General features: G+C 38.2%; 2 protein-coding genes across 3 annotated transcripts in view; one reads left to right on the top strand and one right to left on the bottom strand.

Moving 5' to 3' along the window:
* The window catches only part of LOC309389125 (uncharacterized protein), an 811977-nt gene that overhangs the window by 691604 nt on the left and 95677 nt on the right, over positions 1-24696 (bottom strand). The gene's annotated exons all lie outside the window — the stretch shown is intronic.
* The window catches only part of LOC309389119 (arylsulfatase H-like), a 29504-nt gene continuing 14770 nt past the window's right edge, over positions 9963-24696 (top strand). Inside the window, exons 1-3 of one of the 2 annotated variants that reach the window (XM_081947111.1) lie at positions 9963-10126; positions 17550-17690; positions 23633-23754. In XM_081947111.1, the coding sequence (XP_081803237.1) occupies positions 10089-10126; positions 17550-17690; positions 23633-23754 (301 nt within the window). In that variant the 5' untranslated portion in view covers positions 9963-10088. Of the gene's footprint in view, positions 10127-17549; positions 17691-23632; positions 23755-24696 lie in introns of those variants that run through there. The other variant, XM_081947112.1, reaches the window with a different exon arrangement.

Genomic DNA, 24696 nt, shown 5'->3' with positions numbered 1-24696 from the left:
AATAGAAAGAAAGACTAGAGGAGACATGTGTGTTGTGTTGTGTTGTGTTTATTGGATTTATATGCCGCCCTTCTTCCAAAGGATTCAGGGCGGCGTACAACATAAAAAAAAAACATATTACAAAAGTTAAAAAGAAATTAGATAAAGTATCCAACAAACCCAATTAGTATGAACAATAACATTTTTAAAATTTGATTAAAATTAACAATTAAATCAAGCATTTGTTTTATTTTGGTCAGGCCGGCTTGCTGGAAAAGCCAACTTTTTAGGTTGCGTCAGAATTACCGGAGGTTGAGGATTATGCGAAGCTCCGGAGGCAGCTCATTCCAGAGGGAAGGCGCTCCCACAGAGAAGGTTCTCCCCCTGGGTGTCGCTAGCGAACACTGTCTGGCCAACGGCACCCTGAGGACACCAACTCTGTGGGATTGCACTGGATGGTGGGAGGCTACTGGTGGCAGTAGGTGGTCTCACAGGTACCCTGGGCCTAAGCCATGGAGCGCTTTAAAGGTCATAATTAGTACCTTGAATCGTACCCGGAAAACAACCGGCAACCAGTGCAGGCCGCCTAAAAGGGGTGTAAAATGGGAGCACCTAGGTACCCCCATGATAACCCGCGCGGCCGCATTCTGGAATAGCTGAATCCTCCGGGTGCTCTTCAAGGGCAGCCCCATGTAGAGAGCATTGCAGTAGTCCAGGCGAGAAAGGAAGAGAGCATGAGTGACTGTGCACAGAGCATCCCGATCCAGGAAGGGGCGCAACTGACGTACCAGGCAAACCTGGTAAAAAGCCCCCCTGGTCACGGCCATCAGGTGTTCTTCTAAACTAAGCCGCGTATCCAGGAGGACTCCCAGATTGTGGGCCCTCTCTGAGGGACCTAAAATTTCTCCCCCTATCATCAAAGATGGAACAAGATGCACAAATCGGGATGACAGAAACCACAGCCACTCAGTCTTGGAGGGATTGAGCTTGAGCCTGTTCCTCCCCATCCAGATCCGCACATCCTCCAGGCATCAGGACATCACGTCAAGGGTATCGTTTTGGGTAGAGATGAAAAGTTAGGTATCATCAGCATATTGATGATACTATACCCCAAAACCACGGATGATCTCACCCAGCGGTTTCATATATATGTTGAACAGGAGGGGTGAGAGAACCAACTCCTGGGGCACCCCATGGGGTCAATCCCTGCCCTCCAGTCAACACGAACTGCGACCAATCCGACAGGTAGGAGGAGGACCACCGTAAAACATGATAGCAGTGTTCCAATATCTCAGGGGTTGCCACAAAGAAGAGGGAGTCAAACTATTTTCCAAGGCACCTGAGGGTAGAACAAGAAGCAATGAGTGGAAACTAATCAAGGAGAGAAGCAACTTAGAATTGAGGAGAAACTTCCTGACAGTTAAAACAATTAATCAGTGGAACAGCTTGCTTCCAGAAGTTGTGAATGCCCCAACACTGGAAGTCTTTAAGAAGATGTTGGATAGCCATCTGTCTGAAACGGTATAGGGTTTCCTGCCTAGGCAGGGGGTTGGACTAGAAGACCCCCAAGGTCCCTTCCACTCTGCTATTATATTGTATCTACCTTCTTTCTGAAAGACAAATGCTGTAGCCTTTCTTTATAGAAATCCTAGCATCCTAATTACTCTGATGGCCTGGTTTAACATTTTTAAAAATTATTTTCAATTATGTGGTTAAGAGGAAGCGACATACAGATAGTTCTCAACTTACAACAGTTCATTTAGTTACTGTTCAAAGGTACAATGGCACTGAAAAATGTGACTTATGACCGTTTTTCATAGTTACAACCTTTGCAACATTCCCATGATCATGTGATCAAAATTCAGATGCTTGGCAACTGACTCATATTTATGACAGTTGCAGCATCCCAGGTTCATGTAATCACCTTTTGCATCCTTCTGACAAGAAAAGTCAATGTGGAATCCAGATTCACTTAACAACCAGGTTACTCACTTATCAAGTGCAGTGATTCACAACTGTGACAAGAAAAGTCGTAAAATGGGGAAAAGTGAGACACTTAACAAATGTCTCATTTAGCAACAGAAATTTTGGGCTCAATTGTATTGGTAAGTCGAGGACTACCTGAACTGTCTAGTTTTCTTCTACTTACTGTGAAAACAGTTTCATTGTAAAGCAGATTTATATATTAAAACACAAACTTTGTACCCTTGCCTGCCATCTGTGTAGCATTTCATCCATAGAGCTCAAAAATGACATAATTGGTCCCTTCCAACTCTGCTATTGTATTGGCCAACCCATGGGTAAAGAAATTTAAATTTGGAGCTTAAAAAATATGTCCAGAGTTAAAAGCAATGGCTAATTAATACTCAGAATACAAGTGGGGGGGGGACGGTGACTGCCCAAGAAGATTTTGGCTAATATAATTGGAATTGGAGAAGTTTAAAATAACAAAAGGGAAAGACTAGGAGAAAACAGGAAAAATCTCTGTGTGGATTTAGAGTTTTTGGTTTCAGGACATTTTGACAATTTATTGATTGAATTGTGGGATCACAAAAGCCATCTACTGGAGGAAAGAAAGTACAGCAACATCTTAAAACAAAATCCAGCAACAAAACTGACCTTGAACACAATGATAAGTGGAACATACTAAGGATTTTTAGGGAGTGTACGGCCCTTTCCTATTGTTTGACTTTGTTTTGCCACGGCTGAGGAAGAAAGTAAAAAAAAAATTCTTTTTTTGAAGTGGACTATGCTACTTTGGGAACAGATATTAAAGCTGGATAAAATGAAAACAAGAAGAGGGACTTAATTAATTGTGGTAAAATATAAAGATATTAAAAGTTTGTTAAATTTGAACATGGAGTTCGGGATGTATGAAGAAGTACTTAATGATGCATGTGCAACATTAAAAGGTATTAAAGAACCAGAAACACATAGACCAGGAAATAGGAGAGGAACTGACAAAGAAGAACACAAATGAGAAGCAAAAAGGTAATATTATAGATAGAAATGCTGAAATTAAAAACCAGTTAGACAACTTTATCGAGATTTATGAGACACAGAAAGAGCAGAGAGGAAAAAAGGGAAATGGTATCCCAAAAAAAGGAACACTTCAGAAACAAAGAGAGAAATAGTGGGAAACGAAAAAGAGAAATCTTACAATTTGCTAAACATAACACCTTTGCTAACGCTAATAAACCTGGTAGGTGGTTGGCTTATACTTTGAGAAGGAACACAAATGACAGAATTATTGATAGAATTGAGTATGGAGGGAAGACGGTATATCAACAAGATTTGATTAAAAAATCATTTGTGGACTATTATGCTAAGCTATATGTACAGGATAATATACAGAACAAGTCAGTAGATGATTTTTTAGAAGGAAAAAGGGTTACTAAAATATCTGTGCTTCAAAAGGCAAATCTGGAACGTCTGATAACTGCTGATGAGATTACTTTAGCTATAAATCAACTTAAACTAGCTAAGGCTCCCGGGACTGACGGTTTGACTGCAATGTACTATAAAACTTTACAACTGGAAATGATTGAATATCTTACACAACTATTTTGTAACATACAGCAAGGAGGTAAAATACCCTCCTCATGGAAAGCGGCTTTTATCTCATTGATACCTAAAGATAAAGAGGGCCCTAAGAAACCAGAGGATTACAGGCCGATATCTCTTCTGAACACAGATTATAAAATATTTGCTAAGGTACTAGCCAACAGATTGATGCCAGTTATCCAAGAGATTATTCATCATGATCAAGCAGGATTTATTGAAGGCAGACATATGAAGGAGAATGTAAGGCAACTTATAGATTTAATTGATTATCTTGATAAGAATAAGCAGATCTCTGCAGTGCTGGTCTTCTTGGATGCAGAGAAGGCCTTTGATCGAGTGAATTGGAACTTTCTAACCAAGACTTTGGAAAAGATGGATATGGGACCACGATTTCGACAGGCGATTGGAGCAATTTATCAGCAACAAAATGCACAACTTATTATTAATGGAAATTTGTCAACAACTTTCGAGATACAAAAAGGCACAAGACAAGGTTGCCCATTATCTCCATTGTTATTTATTTTAACTTTGGAAGTCTTGTTGAACGCAATTCGGGACTCAAAATCCTTAGATGGCATAACTATCAGGCAAAAGGAATACAGAACTAGAGCATTTGCCAACGATCTGGTTGTTACCCTTTCACATCCTTTGAAGTCAATAATCCAGATGAAAAATATTATAGTAGAATTTGGCATGGTGTCTGGATTTAGACTAAATCAAAACAAAACGAAAATGATGGTTAAAAACATGACAGAGACTCAAAGAAAGAGACTTGTAAATTTAGCAGGCTTTGAAATAGTCTCCAAGGTCAAATATTTAGGAATACAAATTGCAGAATCAAACACAAAACTTTTCTTAAATAATTATGAAGTGTTGTGGCAAAAGATCCAGAAAGATCTTGAAGTATGGAAAAAGTTACAATTGTCCTTGCTTGGAAGGATCTCAGCAATTAAAATGAATATTCTACCTAGATTTATCTTTTTATTCCAGATGATACCAGTGCTTAAATCAGATAAAACTTTGTTAAATTGGCAAGCAACATTAAATAAATTTGTTTGGAAGGAGAAAAAACCGAGAGTAAAGATGAAGATTATGCAAGATACTCGCGAAAGAGGCGGCCTTAGACTCCCAAACCTTCGATTGTACTATGAAGCTGCGGTATTAACGCATGTAGCAGATTGGTTTGGGAAAACAAAAATGGAATTGCTGAATATAGAAGGCCATGATCTTGTTCTGGGATGGCATGCATATCTTTTTCATGAAGATAGGGTGGATAAAGTGTTTAACAATCATGTTCTCCGAAGTGCCCTGATGAGAGTATGGAAGAAGCACCGGCCCAATTGGGACTATAAAATACCGCTTTGGTTGGATCTTGCAGACACCATGGGGATTATGAATATTAAGTCACTCGGGGGTTGTTTATACAAAGATGTGCTTATTGCTGATGGGGACGAATGGAAGTTAAAAACTTTGGAACAACTGTTGGAAGAAGGAATTATTTTAAATTGGTTACATTATATACAGCTACAGAAGAGATGGGAAGAAGACCGTAGGGTCGGTTTTATGGATAAAGAAGTGGAACTGATCAAGCAGATAAAAGAGACTGGCCCAAAACAAATTAAAAGAATATATAATGTACTGTTAGAAAGAGATTCAGAAAGTGAACTAGTTAAGGATTGTATGATTAAATGGGCTCAGAATTTTGGTGAAGTGGTTATGTTGGAAACGTGGGAAAAAATATGGGTTCAGAATGTTAAATATACACAGTCACAGAACTTAAGGGAGAACTTTTATAAAATGTTTTACAGATGGTATTTAGATCCTAAAAAATTATCATGCATGTACCCAAATATTCAACCAAAATGTTGGAGATGCGGGTGCCTAGATGCTACCTTTTTTCATGTATGGTGGACCTGCAACAAGGTTAAGGCTTTTTGGATAAAAATATGGTGGGTCATGCAAAATATATTGAAAAAAAGAATACAATTTACTCCGCAAATGTTTTTATTGGGTATAGCTAAGGATTTTACTAAAGGGGAAACAAAATTGGTTCTGTATATGGTCACAGCAGCTAGGTTGTTGATTGCGCAACATTGGAAGAAAGATTTTTTACCGACAATTGGTCAATGGACTCAGAAGGTGGCGGGGTTCGCCGAAATGGCAAAAATTTCAGCTTTTTTAAAAGATCAGAAGCAGGAGAATTATACACAGGAATGGGTAAAATGGATTGATTATATACAGAATAAATACCAGACTAGGAGGTATTATGTAGCCTTTAGGTAAGAATGTTTAGACTGATAGTTGATCAGAGTAAACAATACATGGGATGCTTGGAATTGTTAGAGTGGTGTATAGCGGAAGTCAGGGGGGGGTTGAGTGGGAGGTGGGGGTGGGTTAGGGTGGGGCAATATATATGTATAAATAAACTAGAAGATGGGATTAATGAAATATTGTTATTTTAAGAGAAATTTATATTATGATTTATATATGTCAAATTAGCTTAGAAGATGGGATTTATGGGCTATTATTACTTTAAGAGAAACTTATATTGTGACTGTTGGGAGGAGAGGGGGTACAATATGTGAATGAGTAATTTACTTTTAGACGGGGGGAGGGGAGGGGGTAAAGTAATTGGTATAATATTCGAATGAGAATTTTTTTGGGGGAAGGGAGGGGGTATAGCATCTGTATGGGATTTATACTGTATGGTGGGGGGGTTAAAAGGGGAAAATTTGTTTGTATAAAACTTTTTCAATAAAAAAAAGAAAAAAAAAGAAAAAGAGAAATCCTGGGGAGGGTTACTCAAACAATCTATCGAAGAGGGATAGAAAAGATTCAGAAGAAAAGATATAATACATTTTTTTAAAAAAGGAATCTAAGAGCATGAGATAAAAGGATAACCAGAAAATTGATGAAAAATGGAATTTTAAAGAGAATAAGATGAACTAAGAGAAAATTGTTAGAAAAAGAAGGGATATATTAGTAGAATAAAATGAAATATGTTAACACTGTTAATGATATGTAGTTAATAAACTGTGAGGGAATTATATTAATATTGTTAACTGTGGATAATTAAGTAAAATGATTATTATATAGAAATTGAATTTGAAGATATATGCTACCTATAGAAAATAGAATGAGAGATGGGAAATGAAATGATAGATTTGGTTTACTTCTGAAGGGGCAAAAATGATATTGTTTATGTGTTAAGAAAAAATTAAGCTTAAAATGGAAATATGGGAAGAAAATAATATAGCTGAAATTGGGAATGGTAATATGATGTAAAATGAATTATGTATATGAGAGAATGTAAAAGGGGGAAAACCCGGACAACACTTTGTTTACAAAAATAATTTAAAATATGTAACAAAAAACAATAAACTTTATTTACAAAAAAAATATTTACTTGAAATGCTTTTATATATTTTTCAGTTTCACAGGTATAATTTTATTAAATATTTTCTCTCAATTTAATGCACAGAATAAATTTAATATTTTTGTCCATATTTTTTCAAAATATTCATGCCAATACTGCATTTAGCATTCATTTAATATATTCTTTAACTCATTCAGCTTCTGTATCCTATTTTAATCACAGTATCTATATTCCTGCTATTACATGTTTGTCACTTTGCATAATTCTATTTCAGATTGATTTTTACTCCCTCTTTTTCAATTTGGGTCTTTATTTGCACATAGGGAAACCAAGCCAAATATAAATATTTTGTACTTAATTACACTCTAGTCTTACATATAGATTTGCCTCCTATACAGGTAGACTTATGACCACAATTGAACCCCACATTTATGTTGTTAAGTGAGACAGTTGCCAAATGAGTTTTGCCCCATTTTAGACCTTTCTTGACACAGTTGTTAAGTGTATCACTGCAGTTGTTCAGTTAGTAACATGGTTGCTAATGAATCTGCCTTCCCCATTAACTTAGCTTGTCAGAAGGTCACAAAAGGTGATCACATGTCCCTGGGACATTGCAACAGTCATAAATATGAAACATTTTCCCAGCATCTGAATTTTAATCATGTGACTATGGGGATGGTACAACAGTTGCAAGTGTAAAAAACTATCATAACTCACTTTTTTCAATACTGTTGTAACTTTGAATGGTCAATGAATGGTTGTAGGTTAAGGACCATGTATACATTAGCAAATCCTCACAATTTAACCATTGTGGGATAGTTGGAAGCTTAGGTTTTAATCTGAATGAAGTACAAAATGTGAGGGTTATATCATTTTTTTCCCCTTTCTGGCACACATTAACAGAATTGTGTTAATGTTAACAATTGTGACACTTTTTTCCATTTATGATCCTTCAGAAAGTCTAGTACAGTAATCATGCTCCTCCTCCCTGATTCGGCAAGAGTACTCTTGGCCTACTGGAGAGACAACCTTTCAACCCCAAATAAGTAACCTCAAAAAAGAAAGTGAGGATAAAGGGTTTGAAAAGACAGGTGTTTCCCAGATTTCTTTCTTCCCTCAGGAAATATGTGACATCTTTTCCCATATATTTTTCCCTCCTTAGCCAAAGCACTCTTGCCAAAATAGCAAATGTACAAAAATACTGTTCTCTTCTTCCAAATAAAAGAAACAAAGGGAGTATCTGATATCTAGGGCCAGTCCTGCCCTCCCCCCTTCTCTCTGGTTACACAGGGGTTGCAAATAAGTTACTCGAGAGCCACAGAACCAATTTGACTGGTTCTTCATGAACCAGGATTCTGAAAAGAGGACATGACCATTGACCCAATAATCAACTTTTAGAAATAGAACAAACAGATTTATCCATTTACCCATTAATGCCAAAATCCTATTTTCTCTGAATTTAGCCTTTCTTCAAAAATACATTCACTTGAAAAGGCAGTGTGAACTCTTCCTTATATATAAAACAGGCATAAACTTCATATGAATGTGTTACAGAATTATTTCAGGTAATATTTAATCAAGTTTTTAAAATGGTGCCAGTTCTTTGTTAGCATGTCAATAGAAATGAAAAGTTTGGAGTTAATGGCAGGTAAGCCTTTCTTTGGGTAAATGTTTAATGAGTTTTTCATAGGCAAACTTCTTACTTGAACAAAAGTCTCATAAAGTTATTAAAAAGGTTAATTGTTACGTACATAGTATTGTATCCATATCAGATTGTATTCAGATCTGAGTCCTAGTGGACAATCACTTAAGTAGCCAAAAAAGCCAATGCAATCCTAGACTGCATTAATATAGGACAGAATCACGATGACATAGCACTTTACAAAGTCTCAGTAAGATCACATTTGGAATACTGCGTGCAGTTTTGGTCACCACAATATAAAAAAGACGTTGAGACACGGGAAAAAGTACAGAAAACAGCAACAAGGTTGATTAGGGGGCTAGAGGCTAAAAACCTATGAAGAACAGTTGCAGGAATTGGATATGTCTGGTCTGGTGAAAAGAGAGACTAGGCCAGGGAAACATGAGAGCAGCGTTCCAATATTTGAGGGCTACCACAATAGGGGGTCAGCCTATTTTCTGAAGCACTAGAAGGCAAGACAAGTAACAATGAATAAAAACTAATCAAGGAGAGAAGCAACCTAGAACTAAGGAGAAATTTCCTGGCAGTGAGAACAATTAACCAGTGTCTTGCCTTCAGAAGTTGTGGGTGCTCCATCACTGAAGACGTTTAAGAAGAGAGTGGACAGCCACTTGTCTGAAATGGTGTAGAGTCTCATGCTTGAGCAGGGAGTTGAACTAGAAGACCTCCAAAGTCCCTTCTAACTATTATTCTATGTTACTATATTCTATCTTCTTAAAAAGAGTTGGAACTAAAACCAAACATTGGAACAAATACATTTTCCTCTGTGTTTCTTGCTCTTGTTCAATTAAAGCCTAAATCAGAATACAGAAAAAATTAAGGAAAGCTATATAGGAAAAGTTTGTTCCAATGAAAAATTCAGAACAAAAAATTAAACAAATAAGACTACCAGAAGATTTGTGTATCTGTGTATGTGCGCATGTGCACATATTCCAGTCTCTATTGACTCCTGGTAGTTGCCTGGGCAAGTTCCTGTAGTTTTCTTTGCAAGATTTTAGAAGTGATTTGCCATTCCCCTACTTTCCAGAGCTGAGAGAGAGAGGAACAGGCTCAAAGTCACCTAACTGGCTTTATACATAAAGTGGGAGTATAATTCATGATCTTATTATTTTTAGCCTTATGTTTTAACCACTAGACAAAACTGGCAGTCAGCAAGTTACCGTATCAAACTCTAGTTAAGAATAAACCAAAAATGTTTTGGCAGACTCAAATCAACTGTACACATCAGCCAGTGCCTTTGCTTTCCCCTGCCAACAATCTCAATCAGAAAAAAACAAAGGTGAATATTTGGCTTTTAAACTTCTTGCCAATGAATGAAGTACACTGTCCACAGAGATTTGTGTCAGTTTTATAGCATTGTCATTAAATCACAGCCTATAAAGTAATCCAAGGGAGGGGAAAGTGATTTTAAAACAGGATGGAAGGAAGTCCTGAAATCTCTTCCAGTTCTGCCTCTGGTTGCACCAAATGAAGCTGCTTAACAGGTTCAGTGGAGGAAATGCCAGGTAAGAGAAGCCGTGACAAGTTTGCTTCTGATACTCATTTTGAAATATCCCTTTACTACGGTACATGCTGTTTGGTATACCGCTTGATTCTTTAGCTGTTATTTCTAGCTGTTTTTGTAATTATGTCTATGAGTATTTTTTTCATATAATGGGGACAGTGAGTGTCCTTGTAAATAATGATACGGAAGAACTGTAGGTTGGGTTGACAATTAACTTTCTAAGGCTTTTACATTCACCCAACTAGCCATAAAAACAGCTCAAAAGATTTTACATCTTCATAAACAGGGACAGGATTATTGTGGGATTTAATTATCTGAGAAAAGTGAACAGTTTTTCAGCAATCTGGGGTTGGGACCCAAGACTGAAAAGCTGAATTCTTAAACATTGATTTTATAAGTGATAAGTTTAGCATATTGTGAGAATGATTAGGTTATGATTCAACAGACAATGATATCTCGGTGCAAAGTCTTTGCCTGCCAAAGACCACATTCTGGTGCAATTTATTTAATTGCATAGCAACATTGTTATACAAATGACTGAGTGAGGAAATTCTGTGGTCCTAAAACTGCTGCCAATTATCTAAAAATAAGGTCTGATGCCAATTTTCTTTGGGTTAGTCAGGGAGGAACACAGCAATTCTGTAAGAAAAAATAAATTTATTATAATGAATTTTTTTTTGTATTAGTATGAAATATAAGACATTTTGTTTGAAATGTTTTAAGTTTGTAATAAAAGGAAGGGAAAGATGGGGTAATCAGACGGTCTCCCCATTCTCTGCCAGAAATCCAAGTATTCATTGCTGCTACTTTCTTCTCCTCCTCCATATTTTTTTCTTTTTCATTCTCATGTCATTTTTACCCTTTTCTTCCTCATTTTCATGACTATCAATTCTTCTACAGTCCATGTTTAAAGTTTTATTACTACTTCATGCTATTTTTATTAAATTTAGATATTTCATTTTAAACAGACAGCTTTAAATTGGCTTCTTAAATAAGAACAATCCCTTTTTGTAATGTTGATATTACTTTTTTAATATAATTCTAAAATAATCAGAATCAAGTGTACAATTATATATCTACATACATTCATTCTTTCATTACAATAATGTCACTGTATTTTGGAATGTCAGGAATCTGAGACTTATACCTAAGAAATTAAAACAGAAAAAGAAGAAAAGAAATTCAGCTTCTTCCCAAATAAAACATTTATTTATACTTACAAGAAACTGGATGGATCAGATTTATATCAGTAGAAATCAACTGGATATAGATTATTGATATGTATTTATTGAATATGATGTTTTATAGCCAAGTGGATGTAAACCAGACATTTTGCATAAATGTTTTGCAAATCCTATTCACCACAGATGGTCTATAAAATTTGGGTAGTGTGTTTCATATAGTTTTGTAGCCACCACATAGACTGAAGTAAAGCTTCCAAGAAAAACTGATTACAGAATTGTAGTAATATCTGATATTCATACATTTGATTTGATTAATCTATGAAGACAACTAATTATAATCGAATGTACTGTAAAAAGATCTTCATGGCACATATTCTTATCAGAATGTTTAAAAAGGTATCTATACTATAGTACAATTGATTGAAAATTGATCAATAGTCTATTATTAGAATATCTGACCTTGTTATGATATTACTATTAATTAATTATATTTGTACGTCCTCAAGCTCTCAACAAATAAAAGTTCACAAATAAAAAAAACATTAAAACCAAATAAAAATGAATAAAAATAAAGAATAGAAGATGGTAAAGATGACCCCCCAAAAAAGAAATGGGGAAAAATCTGCACAATTCAATTAGGTGAGGCACCCTTGCCAAAGGTTTGTCAGTAAGCTTTGAAACACCAGCAAGATGAGGGCCATCCAAATCTCAGGGGAAACATTCCAATAAGTGTTATAGAGGAGGTACATTTCTGGGGACCTGATAGACGGCATTGTTTAATCAAAAGAACCCAGAGTCCATCAACCCTACCAGTTCAAATTGGCCAGGTAAATACTATGGGAGACAGGCAGTCCCTCAAGTAACTAGGGCTAATGCCATACAGGACTTCCTAGGTAATGACCAGCACCTTCAATCACATTCAGAAGCAATGGTGATACATGATAGTCCTCACGTAAGTGCAAATGGGAAAGGAGAGGCTGGATGCATTACACAAAGGCAACTCCCAGCACAGCTCTGCAATAGCAAAAAACATTGTAGTATGTCACAGTACGTCACATGACTGAATCAAGTTTTACACCCATGGGATGGGCAATTCTATTACTAAGCGATGCAGTCATTACATGAAGTTTACATAACCATGCCAGACTTATGATATCATTCAAGTAAATAACGATATTGTTGCCATTACAGAAACTTGGTGGGATGACACCCACAAATGGAACATAGAGCTAGGAGGATTTAAATTATTTAAAAGAAATAGACCAAATAAAAGAGGAGGTGGAGTTGCACTATATATATAAGGAATAATTACATCTCTACAGAAATAGAGCACAACAATGATGAGAACTATCTTGAATGCATTTGGGTCAATATTAAAGGTTGGGGGGGGGAAATGACATTGCCTCTCTGACCATAGGTCTAAACTACAGGCCACCCAACCAAGCAGACGAAGTAGATGAACTTTTTGCTAGTCAGCTAACTAAGGTATGTAGGAAGTACACCACAATAGTAATGGGGATTTTAACTACCCTGACATCAACTCGGAAACAAACTCTGCACCAAATGGAAGATCCAACAGGTTCCTAACAAACCTAGCAGACAACTTTATTTCCCCAAAAGTAGAGAAGGGAACAAGGGGATCAGCCATATTTTGACTTAATTCTCACTAACAGAGAGGAAATGATAGAAGTTGTTGAAGCCACAGGAACCCTGGGGGCAAATGACCATGCAATATTGGAATTCAACATTATGCAAACACAAGTAGTAGAACAAAGTCAAACTAGAGTCTTGGACTTTAAGACAGCTAATTTCAATAAACTTAGAGAGAGCTTGGGAAGAATTCCATGGATGAGAATCCTCAAGGGGGAAACAACTCAAGAAGCTTGGGAAATTTTGAAAAATAAGATTACAAAAGCCCAGTCTAGCATAATACCAATGAAGAAGAAAAATAACAGCTCCCAAAAGAAACCAGCATGGCTGCATAGAGAACTCTCTGACAAATTGAATGTCAAAAAAGATAAGTATAAAAAGTGGAAAGAGGGGGACATAAGTAAGGCAAAATATCAGCAAATAGCCCAAGCCTGTAAAGATGAAGTGAGGAAAGCTAAGGCTCACGATGAAGAAAGGCTTGCTACAAAAGTAAAAAATAACCAAAAAAGCTTCTTCCAACATGTTAAAAACAAGAAAAAAGTTAAGGAAACAATTGGTCCATTGCTGGGAGAAAGTGGCAAGAAGGTGACAGGCAACAGGGAAAAAGCAGAACTATTTAACTCATTTTTTACATCTGTCTTTACACAAAGGGATAAAACAGTCCAACCTATCAAAAACAGCACCACAAAAATCAGATTAGGAACATAAGTTGAAATAGGGAAGAAAATGGTAAGTGAGCACCTGTCTACCCTAGACAAGTTCAAATCACCAGGACCAGATGGATTACATCCCAGGGTTCTGAAGGAACTGGCAGACGAAATCTCAGAACCAATGAACTATATCTTTCAGAAATCCTGGAGCACCAAGAAACTGCCAGAGGACTGGCAAAGAGCTGATGTGGTTCCCATCTTCAAAAAAGGGGGAAAAAATAGATCCAGAAAACTAACAGACTTATCAGCCTGACCTCAATACCAGGGAAGATTCTGGAAAAGATAATCAAGCAACGAATTAGCGAACACCTAGAAGTAAACAAAGTAATAGCCAGAAGCCAACATGGGTTTGTCAAAAACAGATCATGCCAGACTAATCTTATTGTATTATTTGACAACGTGACAAAATTAGTGGACCAGGGGAATGCCATTGATATAGTTTACTTGGACTTCACTAAGGCATTTGATAAGGTAGACCATAACCTACTACTAGATAAAGTAGAAGAATGTGGGTTAGACAACATCACAACCAGATGGATTCATAACTGGCTGACCAACCACACTCAACGTGTAAGTCCTCAATGGGACTGAATCTACATGGAGGGAAGTATGCAGTAGAGTACCCCAAGGCTCTGTTTTAGGCCCAGTACTCTTCAACATCTTCATCAATGATTTGGATGAGGGAATAAATGGGGACCTCATCACATTTGCAGATTATATCAATCTGGCAGGAATAGCCAACTCTCCAGAAGATAGGCTTAAGATACAGAAGGATCTTGACAAACTTGAACATTGGGCACTATCTAATAAAATGAAATTCAATGGTGAAAAGAGTAAGGTTCTATATTTAGGCAAGAAAAACGAAATGCACAGGTACAGTATAAGTGGTACCTTGCTCAATAGTAGCAACTGTGAGAGGGATCTTGGAGTCCTAGTGGACAACCATTTAAATATGGTGTGCAGCAGCTGCCAAAAAAGCCAACACAGTTCTAGGCTACATAAACAGAGAGATAGAATCAAGATCACGTGAAGTGTTAATACCACTTTATAATGTCCTGGTAAGGCCACACTTGGAATACTGCATTCAGTTTTGGTCGCTACGATGTAAAAAACATATGGAGACTTTAGAAAGAGTGCAGAGAACAGCAACAAAGATAATTAGTGGACTGGAGATTAAAACATATAAAGAATGGTTGCAGAAACTGGGTATGTCTAGTTTAATGAAAAGAAGGACTAGGAGAGACATGATAGTGTTCCAATATCTCAGGGGTTGCCACAAAGAAGAGGGAGTCAAACTATTCTCCAAGGCACCTGAGGGTAGAACAAGAAGCAATGGGTGGAAACTAATCAAGGAGAGAAGCAACTTAGAACTGAGGAGAAATTTCCTGACAGTTAGAACAATTAATCAGTGGAACAGCTTGTCTCCAGAAGTTGTGAATACCCCAACACTGGAAGTCTTTAAGAAGATGTTGGATAGCCATTTGTCTGAAACGGTATAGGGTTTCCTGCCTAGGCAGGGGGTTGGACTAGAATACCTCCAAGGTCCCTTCCAACTCTGCAGTGTAAAAGAGAAAGGGAATGAAGATAATGTATAACTATATTTTCAATGTGACAAGAGAGAAAAATAAGTAAATACATGGGAAATAATTGACTGCTTTTTAAAATAATTTTAAATATTTTACAAATACATTTAAATTAAATGACATATAGTCTTAATATATACCTGCCTACTTTTTGGAATACTGTCCCCAGCATGCATTCACAGTCTTCTATCTGAAATGCACACCAATTCTAAAATTTCAAAATGGTTTTTATAGCTTTTCTGAGCATGCCTCAGTTTGCACAATCAATATGTGGATCCTGTAACTTCTGGAACCATGTTTGATAAATACATTAATTCTCACACTGGAACTTGATTATTTTGATGAAAGTAATGAATTTGGCCAAGATGGTAAAACTGATCGTTTTAAATTTAGAGAAGAATTTATCTAGTTTTGCTTCTACTTGGAAACACTTTTGGACTTTGCTCTCAAAAAAGTAAAGTTTGACTTTAGGTTTTGAAGATTAGTATGTCTTTGTTGTTACAGAAATGGCTTGAAATACTCAAGAAATGTAAGGCAAAAAGTGGGGCTGTAGCCTTTTTTGAACCCCGCTAGATTGGGGGAAAAAAGTCAGAAGTCACTATTTTTCCCCTTTCTTTTTCTCTGCACCTCTCTTTTTTTCTCTTTACTTTTTCTATTTTTCATACAAAAAATATGTGTATTGTATGAATTGTATAGGATTGTATCTTATAACAATCTTTAATAAATAGTAGATAAATAATAGAAGCAGGTATGGTAAACCAGAATGGAATTTAAGATCACAGTGGAATTTAAGATAGCATTCATAACTGTCACGAATGAATGTGAATATACGTGTCCCAGGATAATGTTGCAGGATCCAATTTGGGTTGGTCACTAGGACCAGTGGTTTTGTCTTCTGAGCTTTCGGACTTATGCTGGAGCCCATCTCCAGGGAACTTCTCTCTAGCAGAGGGTGTGCTGTTCTCTGTGTGGTATTTATATGGTCCCTGTTGTATGTGGCTTTTTAGATGTTGATTGGGGTGTGTTGATGGCTGGCTTTTAAGACATTAGCTGTCTTTGCTTATGCTGCCCAGCCCTCACCTTCTAAGGTGGTAAATCAGCATTCTTCTTGACTGACAAGGGACCTGTTTCCCAGGCTTCAATCAGTTCCTTGGCTGTGACTTTTATCTTCTCCAACATACAGTTCACAGTGGAGGAACAAACAGCTATGCAATTATCATTTTAGATGTACTTGTCAACAGACAAAAGGGTGGAAGTCTAGAAACCACTGTTTATCCCAAGGCCATCAAAATTCCACGCATTCTGAATTTCAATAGCAACCATCCATTGTCACACAAAAAGTGTTGCATCAGAATACTGTATTGCAGGGTGAGAACCCACTGTAGTACCCAGCAAGTCAAACAGCTGGAGAGCAGGAACAATTCAAGTAGAATGGTACCCACAATCATTTGTCACAAGATGCTGCACAATATGGAGGAGAGCAAAAGGAAGAAACAAGGTACAAGACCAACCACATGTCACATCTTGCCATACATCAAAAACATTTCAGAAGCTGTAGAATGCAGCTTCTGAGATCTGCAAGTGGTCATCGCACACCACCCAGAGCTACCATACTAGAACAAATTATGCATTGCAAAGATCACTTGGAGGTGGCAGATACTTCCAATGTAATCTACCAAATCCACTGTGACTGTCCCTGTGACTATGTAAGGACAGATGGAGAGGAAGCTTACCACCAAACTAGAAGAGAACGCAAGCAAGCGGTAGGACAAGGAGACCCAAACTCATTGATAGCCTCACACTACCATGAACAAAGACACACATTAATTTTGCAGCTACTAAGATTGTTGGATGAGCAGACACAAAAATAGCCAGGGAAAGGATTAAAGCTGGGAAACAAGCCCACCATCAATCAACAGGAGTGCTGATTTACCACCAGTCTATCAAGTACTTAGAAGACAAGGGCTGGGAAGCACAAGCAAATGACAGCTAATGACTTAAAAGCCAGCCATCAACACACCCCAATCAACATATAAAAAGCAACTTACAACAGGCACTATAAATACCACACAGAGACAGCACACACTCTGCTAGAGAGAAGTTCCCTGAAGATGGTCCATTTTCTGATTAAGAAAGGGAGCAACCAAAAGTTGAAGAAGCTACCGCATTTCAAAAAAAACTTTGCCATCAGAAGGTCTTTCATTCTGTATCTGATTGTATTAAAGAAATACTCTAACTGTGACAATTTCTTTTTTGAAAATTCTAACCTACTGGTAATATTGCTCTTATTTTTACAGTTGTTCTCCAACCGTTTTGCTTGTTTCCATCTTACTTTCTCAAACCTGGGTAACCAGCATGTCAAAACCTAACATTTTGATCCTAATGGCAGACGATCTTGGAATTGGTGATTTGGGATGCTTTGGAAATGAAACTATGAGGTAAATGTTACAAATTTATCTTTTTAAAACTAGGTTTAAAAGAGTCTTCAAGAATAATGCACTAATTTCTAATTGGGGGATAATAAGAAAGCCAAATTAAGTGAAAGGAAAATATTGTCTATCAGCGCAAAATATCTAAGAAGCCATATAAAGAATACATATACAGTTAGGACTACAATATGAATCATAAAGGCCTTGTACATGACTCAGTGACATCACATGCATCATGGTTATTATATAAGCATGCAGGTACCTAGGATACAAATAAATATTTCAATTTAGAAGAATAATCTCTTGTATGACTATGTCTGTTCAGTTAGAAAAACACAAAAATAGAAGATACACAACACAAACCCTTTATGAAAAATCCATAAGTCATTCTTGTAGTCAAATTTTAGCCATACAAGGCAAGAATTTTCATAAACAAATTTGATAAAAGAAATCATAGTAATTTGACTAAGTTATCCAATTATGCCTTTCCAGCAGACTTCAAAATGAGCATTAGTTTCCATAAGGCAGTGATGGCGAACCTATGGCACGCCTGCCACAGGTGGCACGCGGAGCCATTTGTCAGGGCACGCGAGGCCCTGCCCCGTCAGCTGGCCAGCGCGAGCACCCTTTTTTAAAGCCATTTTTGCCCTCCCCAGGCTCCAGAGGCTTCATAGGAGCCTGGGGAGGGCGAAAAGAGCCTCCCCGCCACCCCTGAGGCCTTCCGGAGGCTTCAGGGACCGTCTGGAGGCTTCCCTGACGCATTTGGAGCACTTAAAATGACCCTCCGAGCAAACCGGAAGTCATTTTAAGCATTCCAAAGGCTTCAGGGACCGTCTGGAGGCTTCCCTGAAGCCTTCGGAATGTTTAAAATGACCTTCCAAGCAAACCGGAAGTGACTTCCGGATTGCTCGGAGGGTCGTTTTGAGCACTCCGAAGGCTTCAGGGACCGTCCGGAGGCTTCCCTGAAGCCTTCGTAACGTTTAAAACGACCCTCCGAGCAAACCAGAAGTGACTTCCGGTTTGCTCGGAGGGTCATTTTAAGCGCTCCAAATGCGTCAGGGAAGCCTCCGGACGGTCCCTGAAGCCTTTGGAACGCTTAAAACGACTTCCGGTTTGCTCGGAGGGTCATTTTAAGCGCTCCAAATGCATCAGGGAAGCCTCCGGACGGTCCCTGAAGCCTTCGGAACGCTTAAAACGACCCTCCGAGCAATCCGGAAGTAACTTCCAGTTTGCTCAGAGGGTCATTTTACGCGTTCCGAAGGCTTTAGGGAAGCCTCTGGACGGTCCCTGAAGCCTCCAGGGAGGGCGTGGGAGGCTCCTTTCGCCCTCCCCAGGCTCCTATAAAGCCTCTGGAGCCTGGGGAGGGCAAAAAAAGCATGTAAAAATGGGGGGTCGCACCTGTTGTGCGCGCATGCGCATTGGGGGTCACGCATTGCATTATGGGTGCGGTATGCCCGCACACGACCCCCCTGCGCTCCCCCCACTTGTGGCACGCGAGCCAAAAAAGTTTCCCCATCGCTGCCATAAGGTATCAGATTCCCAGGGAATCCCATTCAATTTTGCCCTCTAGTGGCCCCAGCAATTGCTGAGTAACATCTGACTTGCAAAGCTAAATCAGCCACACAACATCTTTGGGTTGAGGGTGAAAAAAGAAATTATATTTCTGTCTAACCCCTTTCTTTCTAAACATCATGTTTCCTTTGTGTGGCAGAGAGACAGTCATCCACTGATGAGTCCTCACAGCCTTGACATATTCATGCAGGTGATTTATGAATGTACATGCAATGCATTTGGTTCCATATGAGCCAAAGCAGCTTCTATCTTGCAGAAATCCATATTCAGTGCAGTATCTGACACCATGGATATATGGGAAGGGAGGGCTCCTCAGGAATGTTTATATGGTAAGTGCTTGGGATTAATAACAACTAAATAGGAAAGATAGAATTGATTCAAATTCATCTTACCATATAGTTAAATTACAGTTAAATTAGCAACAAGTTAAATAAAATCAAGAATTTCTAGTGTTCATTTTATATAAACCTTAATTGTATATGATAGCTTAATTGTATTTGACAATTTTGCCCCTTTAGCAATGCAAAAGAAGGATTGCTTTGATAGCTACGACCCTAGAAAACTGATTTGAGATCAGCATTTCTTACCTTTTTAATGAAGAACCTAGACAATTGCTACTTTGTTTTTCCCCTTCTGTCCCTCCATGCTTTCTTCACAGAAATTCACTGGCCAGAGAAAATGATATTTAAGACATTTTGAAAATAATTGTGCTATCACAATGGTTGAAATCACATCTCTTAGGGCTTGAAAAGCTTTATCAGGGAGTAAAGAACTGCAGAGCTACAAAACATGAGATTCACATTGATGATCAGAATGGTAATGCTCGGGACCAGGTGTGTCAAACTGGCGACCCACCCAAACACATCACATGCAGGCCACAGACACCCCAGCTCTGTGAAGGGGGGGGGTCACAAAACATCACGTGACAGCAATGTTACGCCATGAGTTTGACACCTGTGCTCTGGACTAAGAATCTAGAAAGAAAGAGGCATCAGAAACACCTGCCCAAAACACTGCTCCAACAAGAAATCGACACAGCTATGATCTCCTACATCAACTCCTCCCCCTCCCCAGATACTATGAATACCTGTGTGTCAAATAAAAAATACCAAGTCTTCTGCTGAACAATTAAGGATGTGAATCAAATTAAGGATGAACAATTAAGGATGTGAAGCAAACTAAAATCCATAGGGTTGTAAGTGCATGTAACATAGATGTGTGTGTGGGTAAGATTATCACTCCTGCTGTCAAGCAAAACCAAGCATTTAATAGTGATTGCCATACCATGTGCATGAATCACACAAATGGCAAGAAAATAGGGGCAGTCAGGCATAACACAGGTTATGTAGACAGTAAACACAAGGTCAATCAAAATGGACTCAAATGTCTATATACCAATGCACAGAGTATGAGGAATAAACAGGGCGAATTAGAAATTCAAGTAAAAGAGGGCAGATATGATATTATTGCCATTACAGAAACTTGATGGGATGAAACCGACAAATGGAACATACAGCTAGAAGGATTTAAATTATTTAAAAGAAATAGACCAAATAAAAGAGGAGGTGAAGTTGCACTATATATAAGAAATAACTACGTCTCTACAGAAATAGAGCACAACAATGATGAGAACAATCTTGAATGCATTTGGGTCAATATTAAAGGTTGTGGGGGAAATGACATTGCCATAGGTTTATACTACAGGCCACCCAACCAAGCAGAGGAAGTAGATGAACTTTTTGCTAGTCAGCTAACTAAGGTATGTAGGAAGCACACCACAATAGCAATGGGAGATTTTAACTACCCTGACATCAACTGGGAAACAAACTCTGCACCAAGTGGAAGATCCAACAGGTTCCTAACAAACCTAGCAGACAACTTTGTTTTCCAAAAAGTAGAGAAGGGAACAAGGGGATCAGCCATATTGGACTTAATTCTCACTAACAGAGAGGAAATGATAGAAGGTGTTGAAGCCATAGGAACCCTCGGGGCAAGTGACCATGCAATATTAGAATTCAACATTATCCAAACACAAGTAGTAGAACAAAGTCAAACTAGAGTCTTGGACTTTAAGAAAGCTAATTTCAATAAACTTAGAGAGAGCTTGGGAAAAATTCCATGGATGAGAATCCTCAAGGGGAAAACAACTCAAGAAGCTTGGGAAATTTTGAAAACTGAGATTACAAAAGGCCAGTCTAGCACAATACCAATGAAGAAGAAAAATAACAGCTCCCAAAAGAAACCAGCATGGCTGCATAAAGAACTATCTGACAAACTGAAAGACAAAAAAGGTAAGTATAGCAAGTGGAAGGAGGGGGACATAACTAAGGCAGAATATCAGCAAATAGCCCGAGCCTGTAAAGATGAAGTGAGGAAAGCTAAGGCTCACAATGAAGAAAGGGTTGCCACAAAAGTAAAAATTAACCAAAAAAGCTTCTTCCAACATGTTAAAAACAAGAAAAAAGTTAAGGAAACAATTGGTCCATTGCTAGGAGAAAGTGGCAAGAAGGTGACAAGCAACAGGGAGAAAGCAGAACTATTTAACTCATGTTTTGCATCTGTCTTTACACAAAGGGATAAAACAGTCCAACCTATCAAAAGCAGCACCACAAAAATCAGATTAGGAACACAAATTGAAATAGGGAAGAAAATGGTAAGTGAGCACCTATCTACCCTAGACGAGTTCAAATCACCAGGACCGGATGGATTACACCCCAGGGTTCTGAAGGAACTAGCAGACGAGATCTCAGAACCACTGAATTATATCTTTCAGAGATCCTGGAACACCGGGGAACTACCAGAGGACTGGAAAAGAGCTGATGTGGTTCCCATCTTCAAAAAAGGGAAAAAAATAGATCCAGGAAACTACAGACCTATCAGCCTGACCTCAACACCAGGAAAGATTCTGGAAAAAATAATCAAGCAACGAATTTGCGAACACCTAGAAGCAAACAAAGTAATATCCAAAAGCCAACATGGATTTGTTAAAAACAGATCATGCCAGACTAATCTTATTGCATTCTTTGATAATGTGACAAAATTAGTGGACCAGAGGAATGCCGTTGATATAGTTTACTTGGACTTCAGTAAGGCTTTTGATAAGGTAGACCATAACCTACTACTAGATAAAGTAGAAAAAAGTGGGTTGGACAGCATCACCACCAGATGGATTCGTAATTGGCTGACCAACCGCACTCAACGGGTAGTCCTCAATGGAACTGCATCTACATGGAGGGAAGTATGCAGTGGAGTACCCCAAGGCTCTGTTTTAGGCCCAGTACTCTTCAACATCTTCATCAATGATTTGGATGAGGGAATAAATGGGGAACTCATCAAATTTGCAGATGACACCAAGCTGGCAGGAATAGCCAACACTCCAGAAGATAGGCTTAAGATACAGAAGGATCTTGACAAATTTGAACATTGGGCACTATCTAATAAAATGAAATTCAATGGTGAAAAGAGTAAGGTTCTACATTTAGGCAACAAAAATGGAATGCACAGGTACAGTATAGGTGATACCTTGCTCAATAGTAGCAACTATGAGAGGGATCTTGGAGTCCTAGTGGACAACCATTTAAATATGAGCCAGCAGTGTGCAGCAGCTGCCAAAAAAGCCAACACAGTTCTAGGCTGCATCAACAGAGGGATAGAATCAAGATCACGTGAAGTGTTGATGCCACTTTATAATGCCTTGGTGAGGCCACACTTGGAATACTGCATTCAGTTCTGGTCGCCACGATGTAAAAAAGATGTGGAGACTCTAGAAAGAGTGCAGAGAAGAGCAACAAAGATGATTAGGGGACTGGAGACTAAAACATATGAGGAACGGTTGCAGGAACTGGGTGTGTCTAGTTTAATAGAAAGAAGGACTAGGGGAGACATGATCGCAGTGTTCCAATATCTCAGGGGTTGCCACAAAGAAGAGGGAGTCAAACTATTTTCCAAGGCACCTGAGGGTAGAACAAGAAGCAATGGGTGGAAACTAATCAAGGAGAGAAGCAACTTAGAACTGAGGAGAAATTTCCTGACAGTTAGAACAATTAATCAGTGGAACAGCTTGCCTCCAAAAGTTGTGAATGCCCCAACACTGGAAGTCTTTAAGAAGATGTTGGATAGCCATTTGCCTGAAACGGTATAGGGTTTCCTGCCTAGGCAGGGGGTTGGACTAGAAGGCCTCCAAGGTCCCTTCCAACTCTACTATTGTATTGTATTGAAAAGAGCAAATTTAGCTAATCCAGGAACTCTGGGTACTATCTCATTTAAGATGGTACTTTAGGCCTTATTCTGAAAAGAAGCATTGATGTTTAGCTTTGTTAGGATTCCTGAAAACAAGACAGACAATTCTATTTGGGTATCATTTTCGCTCTCCTTTTTAGGACACCAAATATCGATCAGCTTGCAAAAGAAGGGGTAAAACTTACTCAGCATATTAGTGCTGCATCTCTTTGTACTCCAAGCAGAGCTGCTTTCCTGACTGGTAGATATCCCATCAGATCAGGTTGGTAGGTTTTTGTGAAGATAGCAGACAAGAATGTTGCTTCGCTGTGGATATACTATTCTGTTATTCAAAATTGTATTAGATGGAAAGAGTAGCCAGACCCTTCATACTGCAGATTAAATATATTTACTGTATAACTAATAAGGGTATTTTTTAAAAAAAGATTACTCCATAGAAATAACTACAGTAATATATGCTATTTAGCATTAGGAAAAAGAAATGCAGACTTAGTATCAATTCACAAAGACTAAATGCTAATTTGTTCCATAATGGGTAATGAACAATGCTGTGTCCTAGTTGTACATCTATATTTTATTTGTATCCTAATTCTGTTACTTGTCAAGAAGCACAAGCTTATGGCAGCTCTTACTCATATGCTATACTATACTATACTTATTCATAAGCTTTTAAGAAGAGATTGGACATTTTATGAAGTGGTATAGGTTTCCTGCTTGAGCAGAGGGTTGGACTAGAAGACCTCCAAGGTCCCTGCACTGTTCATGGTTCCTGTGTGAAAAGTCTGAACTCAAGGTAGTATATTAGTCCCAAAAATCAGGCTGAAGTCTTATTAGGGACACACTTCTATGTCCTCCATGTTAACACAATGGGGAGAAACAGATTTAAGAAATGCCAAGCTACCTTCCCCTGCCAATTTTTACTGATTACATGAAAGAAAGAAAGCATAGCTTGATATTTAAAATGGATTGTAAGTTGAACTTTTTTGCCTCTGGTGAACACTACACAGTTCATATGGCAGTGGTCATTTCAACATCTATGTATACTGCTGTATACTATTTATACAGATTCTTCCCCTATTCAGAATTGATACTTGCTCTCTCTCAGGTTGTCTTGGCTTGGTCTTCAAAGTTTTGGTCTTCTGCCTTCTTGCCAGAGCTTCTTTGCCAACTGATCTGCCCACTCTGGTCCCAATCTTCACCACCT

Source organism: Natrix helvetica (genome assembly GCF_964273705.1).
Source record: "Natrix helvetica genome assembly, chromosome: 3".
Lineage (NCBI taxonomy): Eukaryota > Metazoa > Chordata > Lepidosauria > Squamata > Natricidae > Natrix > Natrix helvetica.
This window is presented reverse-complemented; position numbering and strand designations above follow the sequence as displayed.